At 33.5% G+C, this 24,771-nt stretch overlaps 12 protein-coding genes across 12 annotated transcripts; 6 read left to right on the forward strand and 6 right to left on the reverse strand.

Annotated features, from left to right (window-relative positions):
* Positions 1-301: 301 nt before the first annotated feature.
* On the forward strand, positions 302-1,569 carry PHB2 (prohibitin subunit PHB2). Its single transcript, XM_020189012.1, has one exon. It carries the CDS (start codon positions 557-559, stop codon positions 1,457-1,459), a length of 903 nt encoding a protein of 300 aa, XP_020044407.1. The 5' UTR covers positions 302-556; the 3' UTR covers positions 1,460-1,569.
* Positions 1,570-2,255: 686 nt separating this feature from the next.
* On the reverse strand, positions 2,256-2,666 carry ASCRUDRAFT_39940 (histone H3; the record flags this gene model as incomplete). The annotated part of the gene is made up of 1 exon (XM_020190974.1): positions 2,256-2,666. One exon carries the CDS (start codon positions 2,664-2,666, stop codon positions 2,256-2,258), a length of 411 nt encoding a protein of 136 aa, XP_020044408.1.
* Positions 2,667-2,903: 237 nt separating this feature from the next.
* ASCRUDRAFT_83077 (NAD(P)-binding protein) lies at positions 2,904-3,713 on the reverse strand (the record flags this gene model as incomplete). The annotated part of the gene is made up of 1 exon (XM_020194818.1): positions 2,904-3,713. The coding sequence occupies one exon, from the start codon at positions 3,711-3,713 to the stop codon at positions 2,904-2,906; it is 810 nt and encodes a 269-aa protein (XP_020044409.1).
* Positions 3,714-3,960: 247 nt separating this feature from the next.
* On the forward strand, positions 3,961-7,293 carry APL4 (AP-1 complex subunit gamma). The gene has a single exon (XM_020194169.1). The coding sequence runs from the start codon at positions 4,027-4,029 to the stop codon at positions 6,994-6,996; it is 2,970 nt and encodes a 989-aa protein (XP_020044410.1). The 5' UTR covers positions 3,961-4,026; the 3' UTR covers positions 6,997-7,293.
* Positions 7,294-7,602: 309 nt separating this feature from the next.
* YOP1 (Yop1p) lies at positions 7,603-8,007 on the forward strand (the record flags this gene model as incomplete). The annotated part of the gene is made up of 1 exon (XM_020189483.1): positions 7,603-8,007. A coding segment is annotated over one exon (405 nt), but the record flags the coding sequence as incomplete, so codon positions are not given.
* Positions 8,008-8,780: 773 nt separating this feature from the next.
* Positions 8,781-9,161, reverse strand: HMF1 (putative isoleucine biosynthesis protein HMF1; the record flags this gene model as incomplete). The annotated part of the gene is made up of 1 exon (XM_020190983.1): positions 8,781-9,161. One exon carries the CDS (start codon positions 9,159-9,161, stop codon positions 8,781-8,783), a length of 381 nt encoding a protein of 126 aa, XP_020044412.1.
* Positions 9,162-9,213: 52 nt separating this feature from the next.
* On the reverse strand, positions 9,214-9,733 carry ASCRUDRAFT_78214 (uncharacterized protein). The gene has a single exon (XM_020194170.1). The coding sequence runs from the start codon at positions 9,690-9,692 to the stop codon at positions 9,381-9,383; it is 312 nt and encodes a 103-aa protein (XP_020044413.1). The 5' UTR covers positions 9,693-9,733; the 3' UTR covers positions 9,214-9,380.
* A 21-nt stretch (positions 9,734-9,754) lies between these two features.
* Positions 9,755-10,932, reverse strand: ASCRUDRAFT_78215 (2-methylcitrate dehydratase; the record flags this gene model as incomplete). The annotated part of the gene is made up of 1 exon (XM_020194171.1): positions 9,755-10,932. A coding segment is annotated over exon 1 (1,096 nt), but the record flags the coding sequence as incomplete, so codon positions are not given.
* A 1,370-nt stretch (positions 10,933-12,302) lies between these two features.
* On the forward strand, positions 12,303-17,046 carry ASCRUDRAFT_78216 (arrestin C-terminal domain-containing protein). The gene has a single exon (XM_020194172.1). The coding sequence runs from the start codon at positions 12,609-12,611 to the stop codon at positions 16,923-16,925; it is 4,317 nt and encodes a 1,438-aa protein (XP_020044415.1). The 5' UTR covers positions 12,303-12,608; the 3' UTR covers positions 16,926-17,046.
* Positions 17,047-17,656: 610 nt separating this feature from the next.
* Positions 17,657-20,118, forward strand: TAF6 (TATA-binding protein-associated factor TAF6). Its single transcript, XM_020194173.1, has one exon. The coding sequence runs from the start codon at positions 17,669-17,671 to the stop codon at positions 19,625-19,627; it is 1,959 nt and encodes a 652-aa protein (XP_020044416.1). The 5' UTR covers positions 17,657-17,668; the 3' UTR covers positions 19,628-20,118.
* A 304-nt stretch (positions 20,119-20,422) lies between these two features.
* ASCRUDRAFT_16518 (vWA-like protein) lies at positions 20,423-22,828 on the reverse strand (the record flags this gene model as incomplete). The annotated part of the gene is made up of 1 exon (XM_020189424.1): positions 20,423-22,828. A coding segment is annotated over one exon (2,406 nt), but the record flags the coding sequence as incomplete, so codon positions are not given.
* Positions 22,829-23,379: 551 nt separating this feature from the next.
* ASCRUDRAFT_10575 (glycoside hydrolase family 76 protein) lies at positions 23,380-24,612 on the forward strand (the record flags this gene model as incomplete). Its single annotated transcript, XM_020188625.1, has 1 exon — positions 23,380-24,612. The coding sequence occupies one exon, from the start codon at positions 23,380-23,382 to the stop codon at positions 24,610-24,612; it is 1,233 nt and encodes a 410-aa protein (XP_020044418.1).
* Between the last annotated feature and the right edge of the window lie 159 nt (positions 24,613-24,771).

Consider the following 24,771-nt stretch of genomic DNA (forward strand, 5'->3'; position numbering starts at 1 on the left):
CAAACAGGATGTATCCACTTCGCTTTTTGACCTCAATTACGCTTTGTTATGGGGATGGCTTCTAAACACAACAAAGTGCTGAGAGTAACACCACTGTTTATTGCAAATTGATTGGGCATAGTTCGGGCAAATCCTATAAATAAGGCCACTGTTTAAAGGTGAGGTTCGGTTGGAAAGAGCTCTCAAAATTGTTGGGCCCTCATCCGCTCTTATCTCAAAATAACCTGTTTTTAGTAATTACTGTCAGATTTTCGGCGCGAAAAAACCTTTAGAAGTCTTGTCCCGGATTAGGCCCTGGGCTGTTTTTCGGGAGAAATAAAAAATTGTTGGTTTTTCAAAAGAGGGAATCTGACCACAATTGTGGTTAAGAAAGGTTTGTGGAAATCTGAGGTTTGCAAATGGGGTTTGCAACAAACTGGGGTTACAGCAAAAAGAGGTTTGTAACAGGGGTCTATGCGCAAATTGAGTTCAATGGCAAACTTCAAAACGACTTTATAAAAACACTCACAAAGAAAGTAAAAGGATTAGCATAAATCTTCTGTTAATATTTTTCAAGATGAACGACTTCAATGATATAGCTAGCAAATTCAAATATGCCATGCGTAATGCACAAAAGAAATCGCCAAAGAGTCCACTTGGTTTTTTTGCTGGTGCTGGTGGTTTAGTTCTTCTCGGTGGTTCAGTCTTGCTTTTAAATTCTTCTTTATTCAATGTCGATGGTGGTCACAGAGCTATTATTTATTCAAGAATCAATGGTGTTCAACCTGAGATCTATAATGAAGGAACTCATATTGCTATTCCATGGTTCCAAAACCCTATTATTTACAATGTTAGAGCCAAACCAAGACTTATTTCTTCATTAACTGGAACAAAAGATTTGCAAATGGTTAATATCACTTGCAGAGTTTTATCGAAGCCAAGTGTTTCAGCGTTACCAACTATTTACAGAACTTTGGGTACCGATTATGATGAAAGAGTCTTACCATCAATTATTAATGAGGTTCTTAAATCTGTTGTTGCTCAATTTAATGCTTCTCAATTAATTACTCAAAGAGAAAGAGTCTCGAAATTAGTTAGAGACAATTTAGTTAAAAGAGCTTCCAGATTCAATATATTATTAGATGATGTTTCATTAACCTCAATGACATTCTCACCTGAATTTACTAATGCTGTTGAAGCTAAGCAAATCGCTCAACAAGATGCTCAAAAGGCTGCATTTATTGTTGATAAAGCAAGACAGGAAAAACAAGGTATGGTTGTTAAAGCTCAGGGTGAAGCAAAATCTGCCGAGTTGATTGGTGAAGCCATTAAAAAATCAAAAGATTATGTTGAGTTAAAGAGATTGGATACCGCAAGAGAAATCGCTTCAATATTAGCTCATTCTCCAAACAAAATCATTTTAGATAATGAAGCTTTATTATTGAATACTGTTTCCGATTCAAGAATTGTTAAAAAATGATTGGTTGATTTGTTGATTGATTTATTTATTTGATTTATATTTATATTTATATTTATATTTATATTTATTTTTATAAGTTGAATTATAATCATAAAGATATTATGATTAAGATTATCTTTGTACATATTTTTATACTATTTTATGTTGAAATTATAAATAAATATTTCTTACTTCAAATTTGGTTTTTATCCCTTATTTTTTTTTTATTTTTCTTCTTTTTTTATTTAATTTGAAATCATTTAAATTGAAATGCAAAACAGTAGTAAATAAAAAGAAAAACAAGACAAAACAAAAAAAATGCAATTCAATAACCAATAACCAATGACCAATAACTAATAACTAATAACTAATAACTAATAAAACTACATAATTTTAAATGGCTTGTTTATCGTAAAATAAGGGTATATTTATTATATTTGTCAAATTTAATATAAGATCAGAATAATAAAAAACAAAAAACAAAAAACAAAAAAACACAGGGTATAAAAATATCAAATTTAATTTGAAAAAAACAAATTGTCAACAAATGGAATAGTTAAAATTGTAATGAAACTGTCAATTTCAAAAAAAAGAAAAAAAAGAGAACCTCTAAACACAAAACAAAACAATAAACCATAAAAGAATTGACAATTAAACAAATAAACCATTACAATTTTCAATCAGTCAAAATAAGAGTAATAAGAGTAATAAGAGTAATAAGAGTAATAAGAGTAATAAGAGTAATAAGAGTAATAATAAGAGTGATAGTAATAAAAATAATAGGATAAATTGTGAATAATTGAAAACTAGAACTAGTTTAAGCACGATCACCTCTTAATCTTCTTGCCAATTGGATATCTTTCTTTTGAATTGTAACTCTCTTAGCGTGAATAGCACATAAATTAGTGTCTTCAAACAAAGAAACCAAGTAGGCTTCAACAGCTTCTTGTAAAGCACCAATGGCAGAACTTTGGAATCTTAAATCGGTCTTGAAATCTTGGGCAATTTCTCTGACTAATCTTTGAAATGGTAATTTTCTGATTAATAGTTCGGTAGATTTTTGGAATCGTCTAATTTCTCTTAAAGCGACGGTACCTGGCTTATATCTGTGGGGTTTTTTGACACCACCAGTAGCTGGGGCAGATTTTCTTGCAGCCTTTGAGGCTAATTGTTTTCTTGGTGCTTTACCACCAGTGGACTTTCTTGCGGTTTGTTTTGTACGAGCCATTTGAAATAATTGAATAAAGTAAAATCAGATTGGGAGAAAGAACTGAGTTGTGTATAAATAAGAAGAAAAGAAAGAAGCTCGTTCTGTTTTTGATGCAGAAATGATCATTTCCAGAGGTCATGTGAAAGAATCGGTGTTTTGTTTGAGCCAGCGGAGTGGTTCTGATTAGTCATGGATTAGCCAGCGCTAGAAGTTTGCTTATTGGGAGCATAGATAAAAGTATATAGAAGTGAACGCTTAGAACCCTAGATATCCTCCATCAACAACAATAATTTCGCCAGAGACATAGTTACTTGCATCCGAGGACAAGAAAACGATGGGTCCCTTGAAGTCGTCAATTGGATCGCCCCATCTTCCAGCAGGAATCCTGTCTAATCTCTTCTTATTCTCGACAGAATTATTGTACAAGACATCAGTCATGTTGGTTTTGATCCATCCAGGAGCAATTCCATTAACATTGATACCTGAACTAGCCCATTCATTTGAAATAGACAGAATAAACCCCTTGAGCGCACTTTTGGTGGAACTATAGACACTGTTCTCGTAGCTTCCAAGATAAGTGGTCAATGAAGCAGTGAAGATGATCTTGCCCCTGACTTTGTTATCAATCATATGTTTGCCGACTAGTTGGGTCAACTTTGCTGGGACTCTGAAGTTGACAAAAAACACATTGTCAAACTTATGGTCAGGATAATCCAAAAACCCACTTCTGTGCGAGATACCAGCATTATTAATCAAGATGTCGATTTTGTTGCTTCTGGACAAGTTGATAGCTTTTTGGACGATTTTCTCCTCGATCTCCTCGATCTTTAAGGTGTCGATGGACAAGTCGCATTCGATTGTGGAAACAACAATGTCGTCAGGTCTGGGAGAGCTCTTTACAAGAAGCTCGACGGTTGCCTTTGGATCAGTTTTGGGCCTGTGGACGACGATGATCTGGTCGATGTTGGCCTCAGCCAAACCGATGGCCATGCCCTTACCGATGCCATTGGTAGCTCCTGTAATGAGGGCTATCTTCCCCTTCAACGAAAACAAATCTGCACTCATTTCCAGCTCTTTCTGCTCTTCTTGCCCCTGGAAACAGCCAACAGCAGCCTGCCCATTTTCTTCTCTGGCCAAACCACCTCTCTGCTCACCTCTTTGCTTGCCAACTGTGTTAAATCACGAAAAGTCACCTTCTCGGCCCCGGCCGTCGGCTGTCCGCGCCCAGATGCCGCCGCGCCCGCGCCCAGATGTGTGAGTTGTTAATATATCTCCATCTCCATCTCCATTTCCACCTATCTCTATCTATCTCTATCTCTGCTCTAATAATCAACACTGGTGTGGGGCTGTTGTTGGGCTGTTGGTGTTGTTGTTCAAAATGGGTTCCTTGAAGGTCTTTATCAAGAATGTCAGATATGCTAAGACAATTGCTGACGAACGAGCTACAATCAGAAAGGAGTCTGCTGCCATCAGAACCTCTTTTAAGAATGTCAATCTATCCAACAACAAAAGAAGAGAGAATATTGCAAAGCTATTGTATCTCTATATCCTTGGGGAAAAGACCCATTTTGGTCAGATAGAATGTATCAAATTACTAGCTTCTCCTAATTTTATTGATAAGAGATTGGGTTACCTAGCTACAATGTTATTACTAGATGAAAATCAAGAAATTTTAACTTTATTGACAAACTCACTCAATATGGATTTGCATCATCCAAACCAATTCATAGTATCTTTAGCCTTATCCACTGTTGGCAATATAGCCTCATACGATCTATCCAACGATATCTATCAAGACGTTTTAAATATCTTAAATATCAATAACTACTATTTGAAAAAAAAGGCCATCTTAGTTACTTCAAAATTAATTGAAAAGAATCCTGATCTAATTGAAATTTTTTATGAAAAATTACCCACAATAACTAACATTAATGAAAGAAACCATTCTATTTTATTAACCTCTTGCCAGTTAATTAAAACTTTTTACTTTTTCGGTGATAATGATATAAAACTAGATTTATATCAAAACTATTTACCAAAACTAATCGTTATTTTAAAAAACTTATCTTCGTTCGGTTATAACCCAGAATATGATGTTCTTGGTATATCGGATCCCTTTTTACAAGTGAGCTTATTAAAGACTATCACTCTATTAATCACAACTCCGACCTCCATTATATCTTTATTAAAGATACCTAATCCTGACGTTTTCACTACAAGAAATAACGACTCCTTTAATGACTTGTTAACTCAAATCGGTTCCAATATAGAATTTGGTAAAAATTCTGCAAATTTAATTCTATATGAAGTTGTTAAATGTATATTCAAATTAAATTCTTCCACCTCCACAAACTCATCACTTTCTCTGGAAAGTAACAATAACAAAAACAAAAACAATAAAAACAAAAATAAAAACACCAGAACAAGTAACTCTTTGAAAATCTTGGGCATTAATTTATTAGGTAAATTCTTAACCTTAAAGGATAACAACATCAAATATATCTCTTTAAATACTCTATTAACCGTTGTCAAATTAGAACCAAAAACTGTCCAAAGACATCAAGCCATTATCGTTAATTGTCTTATGGACAATGATATCTCAATCAAAAGAAGAGCCTTGGAATTGATCTTTGAAATCTTAAATGAAAATAACATTAGACTATTAATTAAAGAACTAATCAAATTTTTGGAATCCTTAATAATTGATGAAAACGGTAATAATACTTCCGTTTCTAAAAATATGAATGAATTTAATAGTTTCACCTATAATTTATCTTCAAATAACATAAACTCCTTTAATATAAATAACAGCTCCTTTTTAAATAGTTTGGATAGCAATAGCTCTAACGTTGCTTCTCCATCAAACCAAACTTCTACTTCTTCTTCTTTAAATAATTTAGATTTAAAATTCTTCATTACAAATAAACTAATGATAATTTTAAGAAATTATTCTCCAAATTTGAAATTCTTCTTTAAATATTTGATTATAATTCTCAATCTAAATGGTAACTATATAACAAATGACATTCTATCCTTTATCTTGAGTGTTATCTCAAATATTGCTAATAATAAATCAGTTAATATTGGAACCAGCAACTCAATCGATTTTGACTCAAGCTCTGAAAACAATCAATTACTAATTAAAGATGCTCTCAACCAAATTTTTAACTTGAGTTATGAAAATATTTATAATAATGGTTTAAACCTAATCAATATTTGGTGTCTTGGTGAGTTTTCTGAACTAATTCTCAACTCAAGTTTTACTGTGAAAAATAAATACTTGAGAAATAAAAACAGTTCTACTATAATAGATCAATCCGTTATTTTAGATTATCTTAATCGAATTATTTCCGATGTTGATAATTCTCTAATAAAATCTTACCTCCTTACATGTTTATTAAAATTATCTAAAACAATTGATGTCAGCTCATTGAATGAATTAACAGACTTATTTGATCATAACATTAATATAAATTTGCAAATAAAATCTATCGAATTTAAAGAACTTATCAATATTCAAGATTTGTCTATTAAAGATGGCATACTAGAAAGAATTCCTGCTCCCAATATAAATGACATTGGTCTGGTTTCATTGTCTAATACAAGCGATATTGATTTTTCAATTGGCAAAAATGGTCAAGGTAAAAATAAAAAAGACGCGTTATCTGCTGGTTCGGCTACAACAACTGATAATTTATTATTAGATTTGATGGATGATGGTACTACCACTGAAACACAAACTCAACCCATTGCTAGTAATGTTGATTTATTATCAGATATCTTCGGTTCTACTCCAGTTAGTGACACACAGGAAAAAGTTCCATCATCAAATAACAACATTTTAGATTTATTTGGAAATTCATCACCGATATCTAAACCGAATAATTTAAATGCTTTTAATCTAAACTCACTGGATATTAAAACTCAATCGTTTGGTATTGACCCACAAACGCCCGCCAACACAAAAACTGGCACTAATTCAGCACTAGCAATTTTGTCCAATAAATCAATTAAGGAGATTTACTCTAATGATGATATTATAATGAAATTGCTTTCCAAAAATATTGGTGGTGGACAAGCGAATTTAGAAGTCTACTTTATTAATAAACCGTCCAGTTCTAGTGAAATAAGTAATATCAATTTATTGTTTGCAGTTGCAAAATCTCAGAAATTGGTAATGGGCCAAATCAACACGTTGACGATTGATGTTAATGAATTCTTAAAACAAGATTTAAAAGTGAATGGTAAAGTTGGATCAAAATTGAAGTTGAGAATCAAGTTTTCGTATCAAATTGGTGGAAGAACTGTTAATGGAATGTTTGATTACAATAAAGGCGAAACTTTATAATCTGTTAGATATCTTATTGTTAGTTAATTAGTTTATTTTCGTTTTTTTTTTATTTTCCTCTGTTACACTGAATTATTTTAATTATTTTTAATTATCTTACTTTGGGTTCTTTAATCTAAACTAAAGTTTTTCTTTTCTCAGGACATCCCACCTGTAGATGTTCAGATAACATATTTAAAAGCAAAGTAAAATTAAACTTTACTAGTGTGAACAATTAATGGCAATCATAAAAAAGAAGAATTGTCATAATCTGTTTTCAAATAGCAACTCACATTTATGCTGGCAATGACTTTATTAAACACAGTAGCAATGTCCGTTTGTTGAAATTCTATGGCTGATATCACAACTAGGAGAGCTTGAGATGATTTAAATAGCCCATTGAATCTCTAAAATGATAAAACTTGTTTTGAAACTATAGAATAATTCATCAAATTAATATTGTCTGAAAGTATATACATAAAAAATGGACGTGGTTAAGGAACAACTTCAAACTCAATTGTCGGGAATTGATAAGGTGTGTGAGAAATAATGAAAAACCGAATTTTTTGGAGGAATTTTATAAAGTGATTTTTTGTTACTAACATTTTTTATTTTTTTTTTTGTTAGCAATTTTCATCAAACAAACAACTTGATTTTGTTGAGAAGAAAACCAAGGTACCTCGATCATATGCTGTACTTGGTGTTGGAGCACTCTATGTGGTAAATGTTTTATTCAATACATTTGGAATTGGAGAATTATTGTCGAATCTTGCAGGATTTGGATATCCAGCATACTTATCAATGAAGGCATTAAGAACAACAGAAAAACACGATGATTCTGATTTATTGGTTTATTGGGTTGTATTTGGAGCATTGAGTGTTGCTGAATATTTTTCGAGAACAATTTTATATTTGGTTCCATTTTATTATTTTTTCAAGACGATTTTTTTGCTATACTTAAGTTCTACCACATACAGAGGAGCAAATTTTATTTACACTCAATTCTTGGGGCCAATGAGTGAGAAGTTTATTTTCAGAAGAGGAGCAGGTCAAAGAAGTTTTGCACCACCTCCCCCAAATCGCAAACACAGTGATTACGACACCAGTCGACTCCAAGTTGAAGCAAAAGAACAAGCCAGAAAGCAAGCTAAGATCCAAAATGAAATCGCAGAGAGAGCCAAGGCTCAAACAGCTAGAGACCAAGCTGCTCAGTATGCTAAGATCCAATCTACACCAAAAAGAAACAGTGCAAGTGCTCCATATACTGGAAATGTTTTGTCTAGTGGAACTGTCCCATCTAGTGAAACTGCCTCATCTAGTGGAAAATTTCCACCTAGTGGAAGTGTTGGATTTAATAGAACTGCTCAAATCAGTGGAAATGGACCACTTAGTGGAAATGTTCCATATAGTGGAAACACTCCAATTAATAGCAATATTCCAACAAGTGGAAATATTCCAACAAGTGGAATTAGTGGATATCAAAACCCATTTGTCGATGGAAGTAAGCTTAAAGAAGTTCAAACCCACTCAACTGGATACGACAGATTTTAATTGTATATTAGGATATTTAATTAAATTAATAATATTTTGAATTTTACGTTTACGTTTTTTTTTGTTTTTTTTTATAACTACTTCGAAATTTTAATTGTTCAATTGGGTGCAAGCAAGCATTTTTATGGTTCGAGATCTAGTATTTATTTTATAATTGAGGATAATTAATATATATGATTCAATTGAGGATTGAAAATAAGCGGGAGAAAAGAATGGATGTATAAGTCATGACTGTAGAAAATTTGAATATACATCTATTCGAAAGCAATACATTCAATTTCAATATCGACACCTAAGGGCAATTCCTTGACAGCAACACAGGATCTTGCTGGCTTGAAATCAGTGAAATAAGTTACGTAGACTTTATTAATCTCACTGAAAAAGGCCATATCAGTCAAGAAGATGTTGACTTTGGCAATTTTGGTCAAGTCTGAATTTGCACCTTTTAAGATCAATTGAATATTGTCCAAGATCAATTCTGTCTTTTCACCAATTGTTCCCTCAAGAATCTCACCCTTTGAGTTGATTGGAATCTGTCCAGAGACGAAAATCATGTTTCCGGCTTTGACAGCTGGGGAATATGGGGCAGCTGGAGGAGGAGCGCCAGGTGGGTAGATTGAGGTTAGGGTGGTCATTCTATTGACAAACTGGAGAGAAGATCTGTGAGAAGCTGGCGATCTGACAGTGTTTTTGAGGAGCACTTTTGCTGAATTGAAGGCGAGCTGTCTGAACATTGTGAGCTTCTTGTGGCAGATGGCAGAGGTCGAGAGGAAAGCAGCTGAAAGTGCTGCAGATGATTTGTTGATGGGGTCGAAAAGAGCGCACGTGTGCGGAAGTTAAAACTATTTACGGAACTACGCAGTGCTATACAAAGCAGCGTAGTCGTCGACGTCCATTTCGTCGAAGTTGGGGTCGTAACTGGCGCTGATGATCTTCTGGGCCCTTGCCTCGTCGTCCTTGAAATGCTCTTTGACGTGGCGCTCGAACTTTGCTAGGAGAACTGGTTTTCCTTCCTCGCGACGTTTTCTGTGGCCGATGGGATAGTGGATTTCGACCTCGTCCAAGACAGTGTTGTCGTTGAGGGTTATTTGGATGGCGTTTCCAATGTATCTCTTGGTTGGTTCATGGTATTCGACGGTGTACTGTTTGTTTTCAACACACACCATCTTTGCACGAAGCTCGTCGATCTCTGGATTGGCTGCGATTTCATCGGTATAGTCATCGGCAGTTAATCTGCCGTAAATCAAGGGAATTGCGACCATGTATTGGATACAATGATCTCTGTCGGCATAGTTGTACAAGGGGCCCTTTTTGTCGATGATTCTCATGCCAGCGTCTTGAGTCTTGATGGTGATTGATTTGATGTCAGATGGAGATTTGTTTAGATGGTTTAGTTTTTGGTGTAGGATCAATGCGGCTTCAACAGCGGTTTGAGCATGAAATTCAGCTGGAAATGAGATTTTGAATAGGACGTTTTCCATGACATAGGAGCCATAAGGTCTTTGGAATTTGAATGGGTGTCCGTTGAATAAGACATCGAAAAAACCCCAGGTTTTGGCAGTTAGAGCAGATGGCATACCGGATTCACCATTTTTAACGTGATAAGCCAAGTTGACAGCTCTATAGCAGGCGTCCCCAGCGGCCCAAGATTTTCTGGACATTGTGTTTGGAGCATGTCTGTAGGTTCTTAAGCTCTGGCCATCTATAAAGGCGTGGGAAACAGCATCAATTGTCTGGTGGTAGGATAAGCCGAGCATTTGAGATACAACAGCGGTTGTGGCAACTTTGACGAGCAAGACATGGTCTAAACCAACAGCGTTGAAGGAGTTTTCCAAAGCTAAACAACCTTGGATTTCATGGGCTTTTATCATACCATTTAGTAAATCCTTGACTTTAAAGATTTTTCCTTCTTTTCCATCAGTGGATTTATAAAGTCTGGTCAAGTAATCGGCTACAGCTAGGATACCACCCAAGTTGTCAGAAGGATGGCCCCATTCAGCAGCTAGCCAACAATCATTGAAATCCAACCAACGAATAATGGCGCCAATTGAAAAAGCAGCTCTAATCGGGTCCAAGACGTAAGGAGTACCGGGGATTCTGGAACCATTGGGAACAATGGTGCCAGGAACAGTTGGACCAATTAGTTTTGAACAGGCAGGATATTTTAAAGCAGCTAGACCACAGCCCAAAGTATCGAGAAGGCAAAGTCTTGCAGTATCAATGGCTACTTTCGAGTCAATTTGGTAATCATGGATATAAGTTGCAATGTCTGTTAAAACAGTGTCAGGCTCAGGACGAGCGTTATCATTCATAATTGGAGACATTTCTGATAAAGGGTATTTTCAGTGAAATAGTAATAATAACAAACACAATAAATAAGTAAATAAATAAGTAAATAAATAAGTAAATAAATAAGTAAATAAATAAATAAATAAATAAATAAATAAATAAATAAATAAACAAAATAATTGGAATCAATTCAACCAGGCGTAATGGAATAATGAATAATCGCGATAATAAAAGGAAAACAGTAAAAGGAAAAGAAAAGAAAAAAAAAAAAAACTTGGAAAAAACTTGAGAATCTTCAGATGTGGATTATATTTATAACGACAGCTTGGTTGAAAAATTGTAGAATTAAATAATAATCAATATCAATAAACGATAATTGTTTAACATATCATAAATCATTTGAGATTTGATCTGTATCGTAAATTGAAATAACAGTTAAATGTTCAAAACCGCATTTTGTAATCGGGATTTTTCAAAAAATTTCAAAAATTTTGCAAAAAGAAACAAAAAATCGAATCGCCAACAAGTAGAGAAAATAATCAGGATATTCTGGATATTCCGTTTATTCAAACCAAATGACGAAGTTTCTCCACTATCAGACATACACACCCATAGCAAACCCAGAGAATAATTCCATTCTGAAAAGGGAAAGTTGTTTTTATTTTTCCAGACAGAATGGTTGGAACAATCAAACAGTCAAAAAGAAAGTGTTTTTTTTGTTCAACTAAAGCAACAGACAAAAGGGGCCAGAGAAACCAAATGAATGCGTTTTCCCTGCTACAAATCCAGCAGTGGCAGCAGAAAAACAATCGAAAATGGAGACAGTCAGTAAGAGAATATTCGTAGATGGGGATAACTCTGAATGTATATCCGCACCGACGGGTTGGCCGTTGGGAGCTGACTCCTCGCTGTAGGAAAGGTCTACGCGCGAAAACGCAGGTGGAACTCCAAATAAGGCTGGCCCTGTTTTCCGATCTTCGGGGCGTGAGGATAGCAGAGGTGTCCTGCAACTCAGTCAAGCCTGAGCCGCTGTACCTGCACTACAAGGATATCTTATCTGCCTTCACAAAGCATCCGCGTGACCGGACTAGCGCCAGCAGTGTGGGTTTCCGGCAGACCAAAGCGGCTTATCTCCAGCAACAGCGTGACACGTGATCGGTTTGAGAGTGAATTGGTTCTGGAGCAAAAAATGCCAGCGCGCTTCATCTGATGATGATAATTCTCTTTCGATTCGGCTTCCCACCAAACAAGAGCGTTTCAGCCTTTCAAACCCTCCAGCACTGGAAGTGCGGGCAGTTGACCCTCCATGAAGAGAAGCCATTTTATTGTTTATTTCACGTGTCTGTGTTTGGAAATGGAACTGCGTAGGAGGAAACTCAGTTTGGCCCTCGCTGCGCTTGTGAGAGAGGGAGCGGCCGTTTTAGAGGGTACCGCACTTTTCACAGCTCTTCAATCAGCTATCAATCGGTTAGGGAGCAGTATAACCACTCAACTGTAGCATAGACTGTAGCAGCCAGAGCACTGCAATCACTTAAGTTATTGTTTTCTGCTGTTCTATAGAATGCTGTTTGGCAGTCTTCTATTCTTTTTCCATCCAGCTCTCTGCGTATTACTTTTCATCAATCAACCACTGCGTCGCTCACAGATTGCCTAATTTAATCTTTGTTCAATAAACCACTAATTTCTGTGTTTTCTCACTTTTATATAATACTGCTCTTGATCTGCTTTCTTTTTTTTACTACATTTTTATTGGTAATACACTCAACACAGCATCCATCCACCTTTGCTCTGAAATGTCTTTTCATTTTATTTCGTCCTTTTTATCAGGCAGTCAAAATAAATCTTTGCCAAATAACAATAAAAACAACTCCAATAATGGCACTAATCCTAATAGTAATAACAACTTTAAAAGAAAAACTAAAAAACCATTTCCCCAATCAAATCTAAACTTCTCGCTAGATTCTACTGACTTGAACAATTCCAATTTTTTCAATATTTCAAATGTCTCAAATACTGATTTAAATTCTCCCTCAAATTCATTGAACCGGAAATTTTTCAAAACTCGTTCTCAATCTCACTCTTCTCAGCTGAAACCTCATCTCCATGATTCCTCTCTAAGAAGAGTATCAACCATATCCGCCACTACTTCAAATCCTCACCATCTCCATTCTTCATCAAAACACCATCCCAACAAAGATAAATCAAAATCATACTATTCAAATAATGCCCTAAATAATGACCAACTAAACACCTATAATTCTACAAAAGTCTCCTTTCAAGAAGATTTGCCTCTTCCTAAAAATTTAAATTTAAATTTAAATTACACCACTGGCAATAATAAAAATAACAACAACACCATCACCATTGATGAAAACAACAATAATAACTATACTCGCAAAAAGAAAAATTTAAATCGAAACCTCTACAAAAGTTTCAAAGATAACGAATTAACCAATTTGGAAAAACTAACTAGCAATCTAAATTCAATCGATTCCCTAAAAAAAATTCTTAAATCAAAATTCGGTTTCAATCTATCTAATAAAAATGCAATACATAACCTTTACGACATCTCTATAAACGATAATATTACATCAAATAACAAATCCATAAGAAAACAAAGAAGACATTCATCTGTCCTCTTTAACTTATCAAACTCAAATAAAGCCATCGAATATACTGATTCGGACTCAAATTCTTTAAAAAGAACCCTCAGCAATACCTCTCAAAAATCTTTCAAAGAAAATTTGAAAAATTCTTTAAAACTACTATCCCCAACCACTTCTCATTCTGATCAAATCTCAATCTCTTCTCCAATCTCAAATCTAGACTACAATAACTTGGTAACAACAATCAGCGTTCCAATGGCTTCAAACATCACCGTAACCTCAAATTCAAACAACAATAAAGTTTATGAGAAAAATCACGAATACTTAGCTAAAAAATTAATCTTAAATAACCAAAATAACCAAAATAGCCAAAATAGCCAAAATATCGCTTTCGACACATACGGAAACCTACTAGATAACTCGAATTTAAAGATATCTGTACTCAACTCTAATGACAAAGTCTACATTAGTTCAAATGCTGGTTTAATAAATCTTTCCTCTGTAGCAAATAATCTTCACAACTTTTTAAATGATGACGATGACGAAAATGCCTATGAAAATAGAAGCAGAAATAACAATAACAATGACAATGACAATAACAATGACAATGACAATAACAATGACAATAACAATAACAATAACAGTCTATCAAATGCAACAACAAATTTAACCTCAAATCAAAACTCAAATTCAACCGCTACTATGACCACAGATACGTCAAACCATGCTTTACATACCTTTGCTGTTGTAGTCTCAATTCCAAAAATTCCCCGAAACGATTATTCAGACGATAACGATAACTATGATGACTCAAATTTAGATTCCGATACTGACACTGATATACTAAGTGAAGCTATGGACTCAGATTCCACAAGAAATGATATCCAAAATAATAAAAATAAAACTACAAAATCTTACCAAAACCGAAACAACTTATCTCCCCTTTTACAACCTTCCAATGCTTCTGACACATCAAAACTAAAAAAAATGCCCACTTTAGACTCAGTTCTGGCTCCAAGATCTTCTCGTTCCTCATACAAAACTAATAATTCATACCAAGAATACTTGACCAAGACAAATATTAATCTAGAAAACTTCAACTTTTCTTTAAACCTGATATGTGACATTAAATGGCATAAAGGTTCTCCTGTTGAATTTACAAATAGTATAAATCACAATTACTATAAAGAACTTTACGACTCTTCTTTAAATTTTAATGAAAAATTTCTAATTGGTTCTGAATCATGGAATATAAATCTCTTGAAGGATTTTAACTACTTTATTCCTGCAGATTCTCTGTCTTTTTTGGCATTTACATCCGATAGCAATTCGGGCTCTTTTGATATTCTTAGTGATGCAGACGATTATGATAACGATCAATTATTAACAAACTCAACTACGCCGCTTAATTCAAACAAATTTAGAAAAATAGTTTGTGGAAAAAATAAAGAATTCGACTTGAAAAAATTTTCTTTATTTACAATGGATGAAATTAATAAAAATGACTATTACTTGAAAAAAAGAATGACAGAAAAACTTAAACTCAATCAAAAAGATTTTCCAGAATTTAAAAAAAATACTTTAAATAAGGAGTTTTCAAACGATTCTTCAAATAACAATTCAGATAGCGAACCATTGGATTGTTCTTCTCCAAATACCCCAAATCAAGCTTTGAAAAGAGAATTCACCTATCCTCCAGGAGATTATGTGTTTATTTTTCCTGTCATCTTTCAATCATTTTTACCAGAATCAGTTGTATCGCCAAGAGGAACTTTAACTTATCAATTTGATTTGAATTTAAAAAAGTATTCATTAGAAAAAGTTAATCCTTTATTTAATAAATTTTCTTTCATAAAAAATATTACAAATAAGTTGGGAAATAATGATAATAATGAGAATTCAAAGCAAAATCCAAATAGTTTGAATGATTCTAATCTTGAAAATTACAAAAATATTCAAATTTTCGAAGAAAATATGAATAAGTGCTTTAATTTGCCCTTGATTAGACTACCACCCAAAACATCTATCTCCACTATAAACAAGCCTATATATGTTAATAGAGTGTGGAACAATTCATTATCCTATGAAATTTCATTTCCTCAAAAATATGTTCCTTTGAATTCAGAGATTCCAATTCGAATTAAATTGATACCATTGATAAAGCATATCACTGTCAAAAGAATAAAAATTAACATAATAGAAAAAATAACATATACCTCTAAAGATCTAAAATACGAATATGATGAAGGTGTTGCTAACGTTCAAGACAATAATATTAAAGAAAAAATTGTTGCGTTGACTGAAATTAGAACGAGAACAAAAGGAAGCAAAGCAATACGAGAAGAAATTGTCAAGTCAACATGCAATGAAAATCTTTTGACATATTGTTTTGACAAAAATCAAAAGCAAGGTTGCGACATAAACAGCAAGGATGGCGATGTTTTAATCAGCTCTCCAATTATTCTTGAAACGCCGTTACTTTTCAAAAGTGCAGAGCACAAGCCTAATGTCTCAAAATCAATTGATTCAAATGGTAAATACTATAAAACAAGGATTAAAAGTGGTGGTCATGAATTCAAAATCTCAACTTTAACTGATGGGAAGGACGCAAAATCTTCAAATGATTTTCTAGCTGAACAAACAAGATTATATCCTGATAGCTCAAATTTGAGTTTTATAAACACTAGTCACAGAATTCAAATTTCTTTTAGAATTTCAAAGAAAAATAATCCACTAGAAGAGAAATATCATCATTTTGAAGTTATGATCGACACTCCTATAATTTTGCTTTCAAGTTTGTGTAAGCCAGAGAATACTACATTACCTCCTTATATTGAAAATCCTGAAGATGAAAATATGACTTTAACTAACAGCAACACTTATAATGATGTTGATTCGATTTTTGATGATGACCAATTACCAACTTTTGAAGAGGCTCTTCAACAACCGGAGTACACACTTGAAAGAATGGAGACAAATTATGGGAGTCCAACTTTTTCTCCTTCTTTCTCTTCAAACTTGGCATCGCCTATTAGAGGTGGTAATTTGCCTCAGTTTTCTTCATTGAGTTCTTCTCAGGTAATTGGCAACATCGATGAAAATGGAAATACAAACTCTCTTGTTTTGAATTCATTTATTGGTGAAGATCAGCTTAGTATACCCAGAATTGGTCCACTAAGTATTAGCAATGCCCTTTCTCCAATTATATCAAAACTGGAAATTTCCTCCCCAGTTTCCGATTTACTTGAAACAAATTTTGTTTCTTCAAGCAGTAATGGTATTTACAACAATTTTATTGATTTTCGAAATATGCCCTTGCACCCACCACGATATAGTGATATTGACAAGTCAATTGGAAGAGTATTGAGCATTCAAGATAAAGCAGATTTTTCTTTATTAGAAGACGATGAAGAAGAAAAAAAAAAAATGGAATTAGATTTAATTAACCAGTTTCGATACCCTCACACTAAATTTTCAAATCAAATAAATTCCAAAAACAACTGAAAGGACCTACTCTTAGAGATATTTTTTTTATTTTTTATTTATTTTAATTTTCTTAATGCAAATATATTGCTAGTTTTAATGTAATTTTGAGTTTTTAATGTAATTTTGTTTCTTTCCTGATGAATTAATGACATAAATTTTTTTGTTTTTTACTTATAGTGATTATTTACTTGTAGGCTTGAGTAGAGCATGAAATTTCATATGTTTGATAACTCAATATTTTCAAGGTACATAATTACAAGGTTAGTCCAAATAACAATTCCAGTGCATTTATTAACTCAAAGACAGTAATTAAATAAAATTATTACTCACAGAGCGGTTTATTGAAGAAAGAAAAAAAATATACAGAACAAAAAAAGTATAAATATATAAAAGCAGCAATATGCATATTTATGTTTGCATGTACTGTGTTACACATATATATGCTTATAGATGCTTACTATATAATGTTGCTGGTGGATCACTAGTAGTAAATTTTCATGTATTTAAAACACAAAAAGATAGAACAGTTCTTCCTTTTTGAATCCAGCTTCAAGGTCTAAACAAATTGGTATTACTATTAGCAGCTATTAAATACATCATCATAATGTATTTTCATCAAAATAAGAGCAACTAATTAAAAGTTGCTTTGAGCGAGATTCGAGCTAGCTTTTTACTCACGTGCATATCCTTTAAAAATTACAAAAAACCACTGTCTATTGTAAATGTTGTTGATAAGAAATTGATCAAATCGCCAATTTAAAATGACATTGAGCACCAGTAATATACAAGTTCCTGATTCTCACACTTTATGGTCGCCTAGTGATACTATTAAAGATGCCTCTGAATCGCTTGGGATCCAGAATTTGCCTGATGATGTTGCCAAAGCTCTTGCGATGGATGTTGAGTATCGAATCCATGAAATAATCGAGCAGGCTTTGAAGTTCATGAAGCATTCAAAGAGAAGGACTCTTAAGACAATCGACATAGAAAAGTCATTGAATGTCTTGAATATTGAACCTTTATATGGCTATAATACCAACAAGTCTTTGAATTTCAAAGAAGCTCTAGTTGGTCCAGGGCATGCTTTATACTATATTGATAATAACGAGATTGATTTTGAAAAACTAATTAACAAGCCTTTACCTAATGTACCTAGAATAACAACTTTTACAGCTCATTGGCTTGCAATTGAAGGTGTTCAACCTTTAATTCCACAAAACCCATTACTATCAGAAATTAAAAACCTTCCTCCAACTCAAAGAGGCTCTTTGGTTAATAATATTTTAACCTCTTCTTCCATCGGAATATCAACAATTTCTAATGATTCTGGAGTAACTAATCCCGACAGCTCATCAAACACCTTTACTTCTGCTATTAATAACAAACCTAACAATAACAATAATATTTCGAGTAATATAAACAACACCAACACCGGCAGGATAAATAATCTATCAAATGGTGAATCTAATAAAACAAATGGTTATGAGATAAGACCTTTAGTCAAGCATGTTTTATCTAAGGAATTACAAGTCTATTTCAATAAGGTTATTGAAATTCTACTACTAAATACGGGCTCTAATGATGAAAATGAGAAAAAAGGAGATAAGGATAAGGTCAACGAAAATACCGAAGATAATGAGAATTTGAAACAAGCTGCTTTACAATCTCTTAGATCAGAGCCTGGTTTGCATCAGCTAGTTCCTTACTTTATTGAATTTATCAAAGAACAAGTCACTTATAACTTAAAAAATATCCAACTTTTAACAACAATGCTAGAAGTTATATATTCACTCTTATCCAACGAAACTATTTTTTTGCATCCTTATATACATGGTTTAATGCCTTCAATTTTAACTTTATTATTGGCCAAAAAAATAGGTCCCTCATTAAAGGATTTATTAGAACTCAAGAAAGGTGAGGAGAATGCTCGAATTGAGGACAATTCTGCTAATGGTGGGATTGCAAACATTGATTTAGACTCTTTATATCATCATATAAGTATTAGAGATTTTGCTGCAAGTCTATTGGATCATGTTATTAAAAATTATGGGAAATCATATAGCTATTTAAAACCCAAGGTTGCTAGAACTTTATTGAAAGCGTTTTTGGCTACAAACATTAAAAACTCTACTCAATCAATTTATGATGATAAAGAAAATGATATTTTACTGGAAAAGGATGATACTGTTTCAAATTCAGCGTATGATGGTAATATAGAGTCAATTGAAAAAAATTTTAGAAAGAACTTTGGGACTTATTATGGTTCAATTATTGGTATAACGAAATTAGGCCCAGATTCTGTAAGAATGCTAATTTTGGGAAATCTTAAAAATTGGAGCGAATTAATATTTATTGATCCTCCTAATATTGCAGATGAAAAAAATAATGTAAAATTATTAGAACGAAAAAAATTCATAAAGGAAAGACAATTTTTGATTTTTGCTATTATGCTAGCTTTAAGATCTTTAAAAGTTTCTGATACAATATTGAATTTAAATAATACTGAAAAACACACAGCTGGTGATCATGAAAAGGACAAAGATGGTGACCAAGAAATGAATGATGTCTCAGATGTAAAAATTGAATCAAATGAAACTGAAGTATCTGGTACTTTGATCCAAAAATTAAAGGACAGAGTTGGGGATGTTATTGCAAATGCCATTTTGCAGCAAAAAGATAGAAAGAGTATAATAGATGGGATTTTTTTTGCTGAAATTTAGTTCATTTTATATTGAGTAGGTTTTGTTTTATATTTTTTTTTAAGAATTGTGCCAGTTAATGAACTATTTTTCATAAAAAAAACAACTAATATATTATTTCTTTTTTCACTATAGGGGTGCTTTATTGCAATTTTTATAAAATTAAATTATAAAATGATTCAACACAATTTCAAATTTTTATATAGTAACTTCAGACCTTACAGGCTTACAGAATCAGATTTTTAGTTTATTAATTAAAATCTTTTTAATTTTTCTCAATTTAGCTTATCAATTTCCTAAATTATAAATGAATTGATATAACCAAAGATCAGGATCAAACAGGTCAAATTTCAGTAAAACTTTATGTTCAAATATACTACAGTATTAACATAATTGTTTTGTTAAAATCACAAAAAAAAATAGTCAATACGGGTCATAGTGATATAATTAGCTGATATTGTTTCTACAAAGAAAATTGATATCTCGTGATAAATATTGAAAATGTGTTTTATCTAATGGGAGTAATCTGAAATAAGAAACAAACTAAAAAAAATATCAAAAAAACAGATAGAAACAAAAAGAGCAGATAAAGTAAAATGAGGAAAAACCATAAAAAAATTATAAAAAAATTATAAAAAAATTATAAAGAAATTATAAAAAATTCCTAGCTTTGGCTTTTTCAACAACAGTTTTGCTTAAGTATTTGTAAAAACTGTCAAAGCTAACATCTTCAGTTAACAATAAAACTGGAGTTTCAGTGTTGTTACCAAAACCATAACCATAACCAAATTTAAAAAAATTAGCTATAGTACTTTCCTCATTTTGTTTGAAAAAATCATCAGGATCTAATTTGGACATGACAAATCTTGCCTGTGACTTGCCTTCATCTGTCTCTATATATCTTGGTAAAGGAAATCTATCTTTAATTATTTCAATGGCTTCATTTCTAGAATTTTCAAGAATTGTATAAAAATTGACATATTCTGTTTTATCCAAATCTGAATCTCTCCAACTTGCAGCATATTCGCCATAATAAACAACCACGTAGAAAAAGGCATCCATAACAAAGATATTTTCTTTTAATAAAGAGGCAGCTTTCAAGTGAACAGGGACAATTTCATCAGGTTGTTGAATTGAAAATGATAATAGAGTTGGTTGAATCATCAATAAACAGTCCGAAACATTTGATTTTAGAAAAGTATGATGATAAAAAGCAGTTTCGTCTGGGGATGAACCAAAAATTCTAAAAATGTTGCTTCTTCTTAAATGATAAACGAATTCAGTAAAGCTATAAAAATTGATGTTATCAAAGCTGAAAGAATTCAAGTCATTTTTATCATAGTTGCCGAAATTCAAGCCTAATTTAATCAAGTTTTTATCGGTTTCTTGAATGATATCATTATATTTGATATAAGGGTCACTAAGAATTTTATTGATACCACACTTGGCCAATAAAACTATTGCACATTCGAAATCAAAGGATTGCTTTAAAGGAATGACATTTGTTGTGAATTTTTTGACAGTTGTCACTCTTAGTCTATAGTGAGTATTTGAGGAATGTTTATAAATAGTTTGGAACTGAATTAATGCATCATTACCCATTTTATTTTTTGATTGAATTGAATTACTAAGAGTGTCAGCTTTAAAAAAAATGGAGTAGTTATTTCTTGGAGATAAAGAGAGAATTTTCCATTCATTTGTTAGGCCATTTTTGAAGAATTCATCATCCGAGGACATTATTGAATGGTTTTTCAAAGAGGTTGCATTTCCTATTAGACCTCTAATTTTTAGATTATTTGAAACAGATATTTTTAGGAGTGAATCTTGATGAGATGATAAATTTTGAGACTGAAATTGAGAGGTGTCTTTATTTATATGAGTTGAGAATTCGGATTGAAATAATTTTAGAAAGGATTGTTTAAATAGATTTGTTTTAAAAGAATCAGTTACAATGATTGAGCCACCGGATAAGTTTGTTAGAGGTTGCATTTCATAGATACCCGATTGATCGTAACAACCGACTAAGATATTAATTTCGATAATTGAGTTATTATTGTAAACTAGGGGGTTTTTATCATTGTTTAAGAGGGACAAAGCCAATTTTTTATAGAACAGAGAAGAATTTTGGAAATATTTAGTGTTATTTTTTTGAATATCGTTATGAGTTCTGATGTTTTCTTTTAAATCATTCGAAACGATCAAACCTGGGCCTTGAGTGCAAGGGCCAGCAGAGAGCAATATTATTTTAGCATTAGAATCAGAAAAGATTGATTTCATTAAATTGATAGAGATGGCGAGAGCTGAGCCTGTTGATCTTAAGAATCTCTTTGAGGAGAGATTTGAGTTGTTCAAGTCGTGTAGGTTAATTGATTTGTTGACTGGGTTAAGGCCGTTGATTAATTTAATGAAATAAAACTTGTCAAATTGGTTGTCAAGATTTAGGAAAAATCTTTGGTACGGGAAATTTTTGTTGTAGGGATTGAAATTTGATTTTGATTGATAGTCATAATTAGATAAACCAGATTCATTGATTGCAAGAATTTTTTGGAATTTTTTTAAGTTTAGTTGGTTTTCATTTTTAATATTAAAAATGTGAATTTTTTTAAAAAAGGATTTTTTTTCAGTTATATTTTGGTTTTTATTTTTATTTTTATTTTTGTTTTTGTTATCAAGAGAGAATCCTAGTTCATATAAATGAATAATGGAGTCAAAAGTTATTAGGCCAACCAAGGTATTTTGGGGCAAAGAATTTATTGAAGTGATAATTGATTTTTTCAAGGAGGATAGTTCGTCTTGTTCCAAGCACAAGTCGACTAAGAAAAGAATGATATTGGGAGAAAATAGAGAAGATTTTTTGTAGTCGTGTAGGATGTATTCACAGGTTGTTGAATTGAGAGAAATTTGAGGCAGTTGAATTGAATCGGGATTGAAATTTAAAAGAGTGTTTCTTTGATTGCAAATTGGACAGACCCAGTACCTGCTGGTGTTGATGTTGTTTGTGGGATAAAGACTTATTTCTTTGACAAAGGGATTCAAGACTGAGGAGCACAGTTTGTTTGAACAGGTTACTGGAGAGGAATCAAGCAAGGGAATAGGATAGTCTTCAGTGTTGTTCAATGGGGTATAAACACAGCCCAACAAATTGGATATGCTCACCTCCTCGGATCTGGTGGTGGGAAAGGCATTCCAGTTGAATCGAACACCATCTCTGTCCTCGATGTCGTATATGGTCTCTGTTGTTTGCTGATAGAGAAGCAGAAGCAGAAAAGGAAGAAGTGTTAGGAGACAGACAGACAAGAACAAAACGCAGCGAAAAACATACCTCCATGGCTCGTGTATGCAGCAACGTAGCAGTGTGCAACAAATACCCGGAAAGTGTGTAGTGATACCCAGCAGTGGAGAAACTGGCGATGCTTTTGGTGATTGTGGTGATTGTGGTGATTCTCTCCGATAAGCAGCACCCACGGTCTAGACTCTGCGCACTAGAGCCCTGGTGAGCCCTGGTAGCCCTATCCGTTTTCTTGATTGTGATCTCAAACACTTCTCACTGCCCTCGATAGAGTTGCACCGTCTAGCCCTGGAACGAGCCCTGGAACGAGCCCTGGAACAGGAGCCCTAGCCAGCCCTGATCCCTCAGCCTGGGTCCGAGCAATTCAGGTATAAAGGGCCTGTGTTCGTCATCAGTGCTTTCTGCTTCCTTGATCTGTATCTTGTTTCTTTCTCCGGTTGTTATTCTGCTTTGTATCTTCTTTGCTGCTTGCTTCTCTCACAAAATGCAATCAGAAACTGCTCCTGTCACAAATCCCAGTCTTGAGGGCTACAGAATGCTCGTCAAAATGTGGACCGAGTTCTGGAACCCCACCAAAAAAACATTCACCTCTCGATGGAGCTGCCATGGCGTCTATGGCGACGAAAAGAAGTTCAATGTCTGGTCTGTGGCCGTCGCCTTGGAGGCAATTACCGATGGTGCAAGACTATATCCAAAGGAAATCACTCCCATGATAGACTTGGTTATCAACGCTTTGCTAAAATACAAGTCTCCCGAGCACCATGGTTACTGTGCTGTTGAAAACTTCTCTGGAAACAAGGACATATACTATGATGATGATGCTCAGGTGGCAATTGGCCTAATAAATGCTTATGAAGTCACTGGCGGGACTAAGAGAAACTATCTTGATCTTGCGAGAGATTTGCTAAGATTCCTCATTGGGGGTTATAATTATAACAACAATAAAGCAAAGGGTGGTGTGTATTGGCACGTTTCTCACGACTATGTCAATGCTTGCACAACTGCTGAAGTTGCAATTGCCTGTTTAAAATTTGCTAAGTTTGTTCCAAATGAAAGGAATTATTACGTTCAATTCGCTGCCCAATGCATAGAATGGCAAATCAACACTCTAATGGACCCTAAAGACTTCTTGATCAAAGATGGAAAAAGTGAAAACTCGGATAACATCAATGGTGCCAAATGGTCCTATAATACGGGCACAACTTTATCTGCTGCCTGCTATTTATACCACTACACCAAAAGCCCAAAATGGCTCAAAATTGCAAACAACTTGGTATCTGCTGCCACAAGCCATCATTCAGAGATCTTCGATAGAGACTATCCAATGGAAAAGAGATACTGGAGAGACATGTCCTATTTCGTCCAACTATTGTTTGAAGGTTTAGCTGACTATATGCTCTTTATTGGTCCAGAGGCCTCGCAAGAGGTTAAGGACTCAATAGAATATGAATTTAAAAGACATTTGGCTTATTTTAGAAAATTCAACTATGACAAAAACGACGGCTTCTACTACCAATGCTTTGAATGCCATCAAACAAGCGAAGATGCCTATAAGATTTATAAAGCTGAATGGAATGGCCACAAGAATTACAATCAAAACAAAGAAGACCATGCCAAAAATCTCATTGGTGCTGCTTCTGCTGCTAGAATTTGGTTCCAAGGTGCAAGAGTTGTGCCTGAGTTGGACCCTGAGATTTTCTCCAAGCCCAATTTTTAATCTTTCTCCATCTCCATCTCCATCTTTATCTCTATCTCTATCTCTTTCTCTATCTCTCCTATTCATTTATAGATAACCCATTATTATATAACCAATATAATCAATATAACCCATCTCAACTTATTATCGCAATCTTAAGCTCTTTCCACAGTAACTTGC

The sequence above is a fragment of the Ascoidea rubescens genome, assembly GCF_001661345.1.
Source record: "Ascoidea rubescens DSM 1968 unplaced genomic scaffold ASCRUscaffold_21, whole genome shotgun sequence".
Classification (NCBI taxonomy): domain Eukaryota; kingdom Fungi; phylum Ascomycota; class Saccharomycetes; order Ascoideales; family Ascoideaceae; genus Ascoidea; species Ascoidea rubescens.

Coding starts and splice junctions, on each gene's coding strand:
- ASCRUDRAFT_78214 (XM_020194170.1), bottom strand. CDS start 9,692: ATGGTGTGTGTTGAAAACAAACAGTACACCGTCGAATACCATGAACCA.
- TAF6 (XM_020194173.1), top strand. CDS start 17,669: ATGACATTGAGCACCAGTAATATACAAGTTCCTGATTCTCACACTTTA.
- PHB2 (XM_020189012.1), top strand. CDS start 557: ATGAACGACTTCAATGATATAGCTAGCAAATTCAAATATGCCATGCGT.
- APL4 (XM_020194169.1), top strand. CDS start 4,027: ATGGGTTCCTTGAAGGTCTTTATCAAGAATGTCAGATATGCTAAGACA.
- ASCRUDRAFT_78216 (XM_020194172.1), top strand. CDS start 12,609: ATGTCTTTTCATTTTATTTCGTCCTTTTTATCAGGCAGTCAAAATAAA.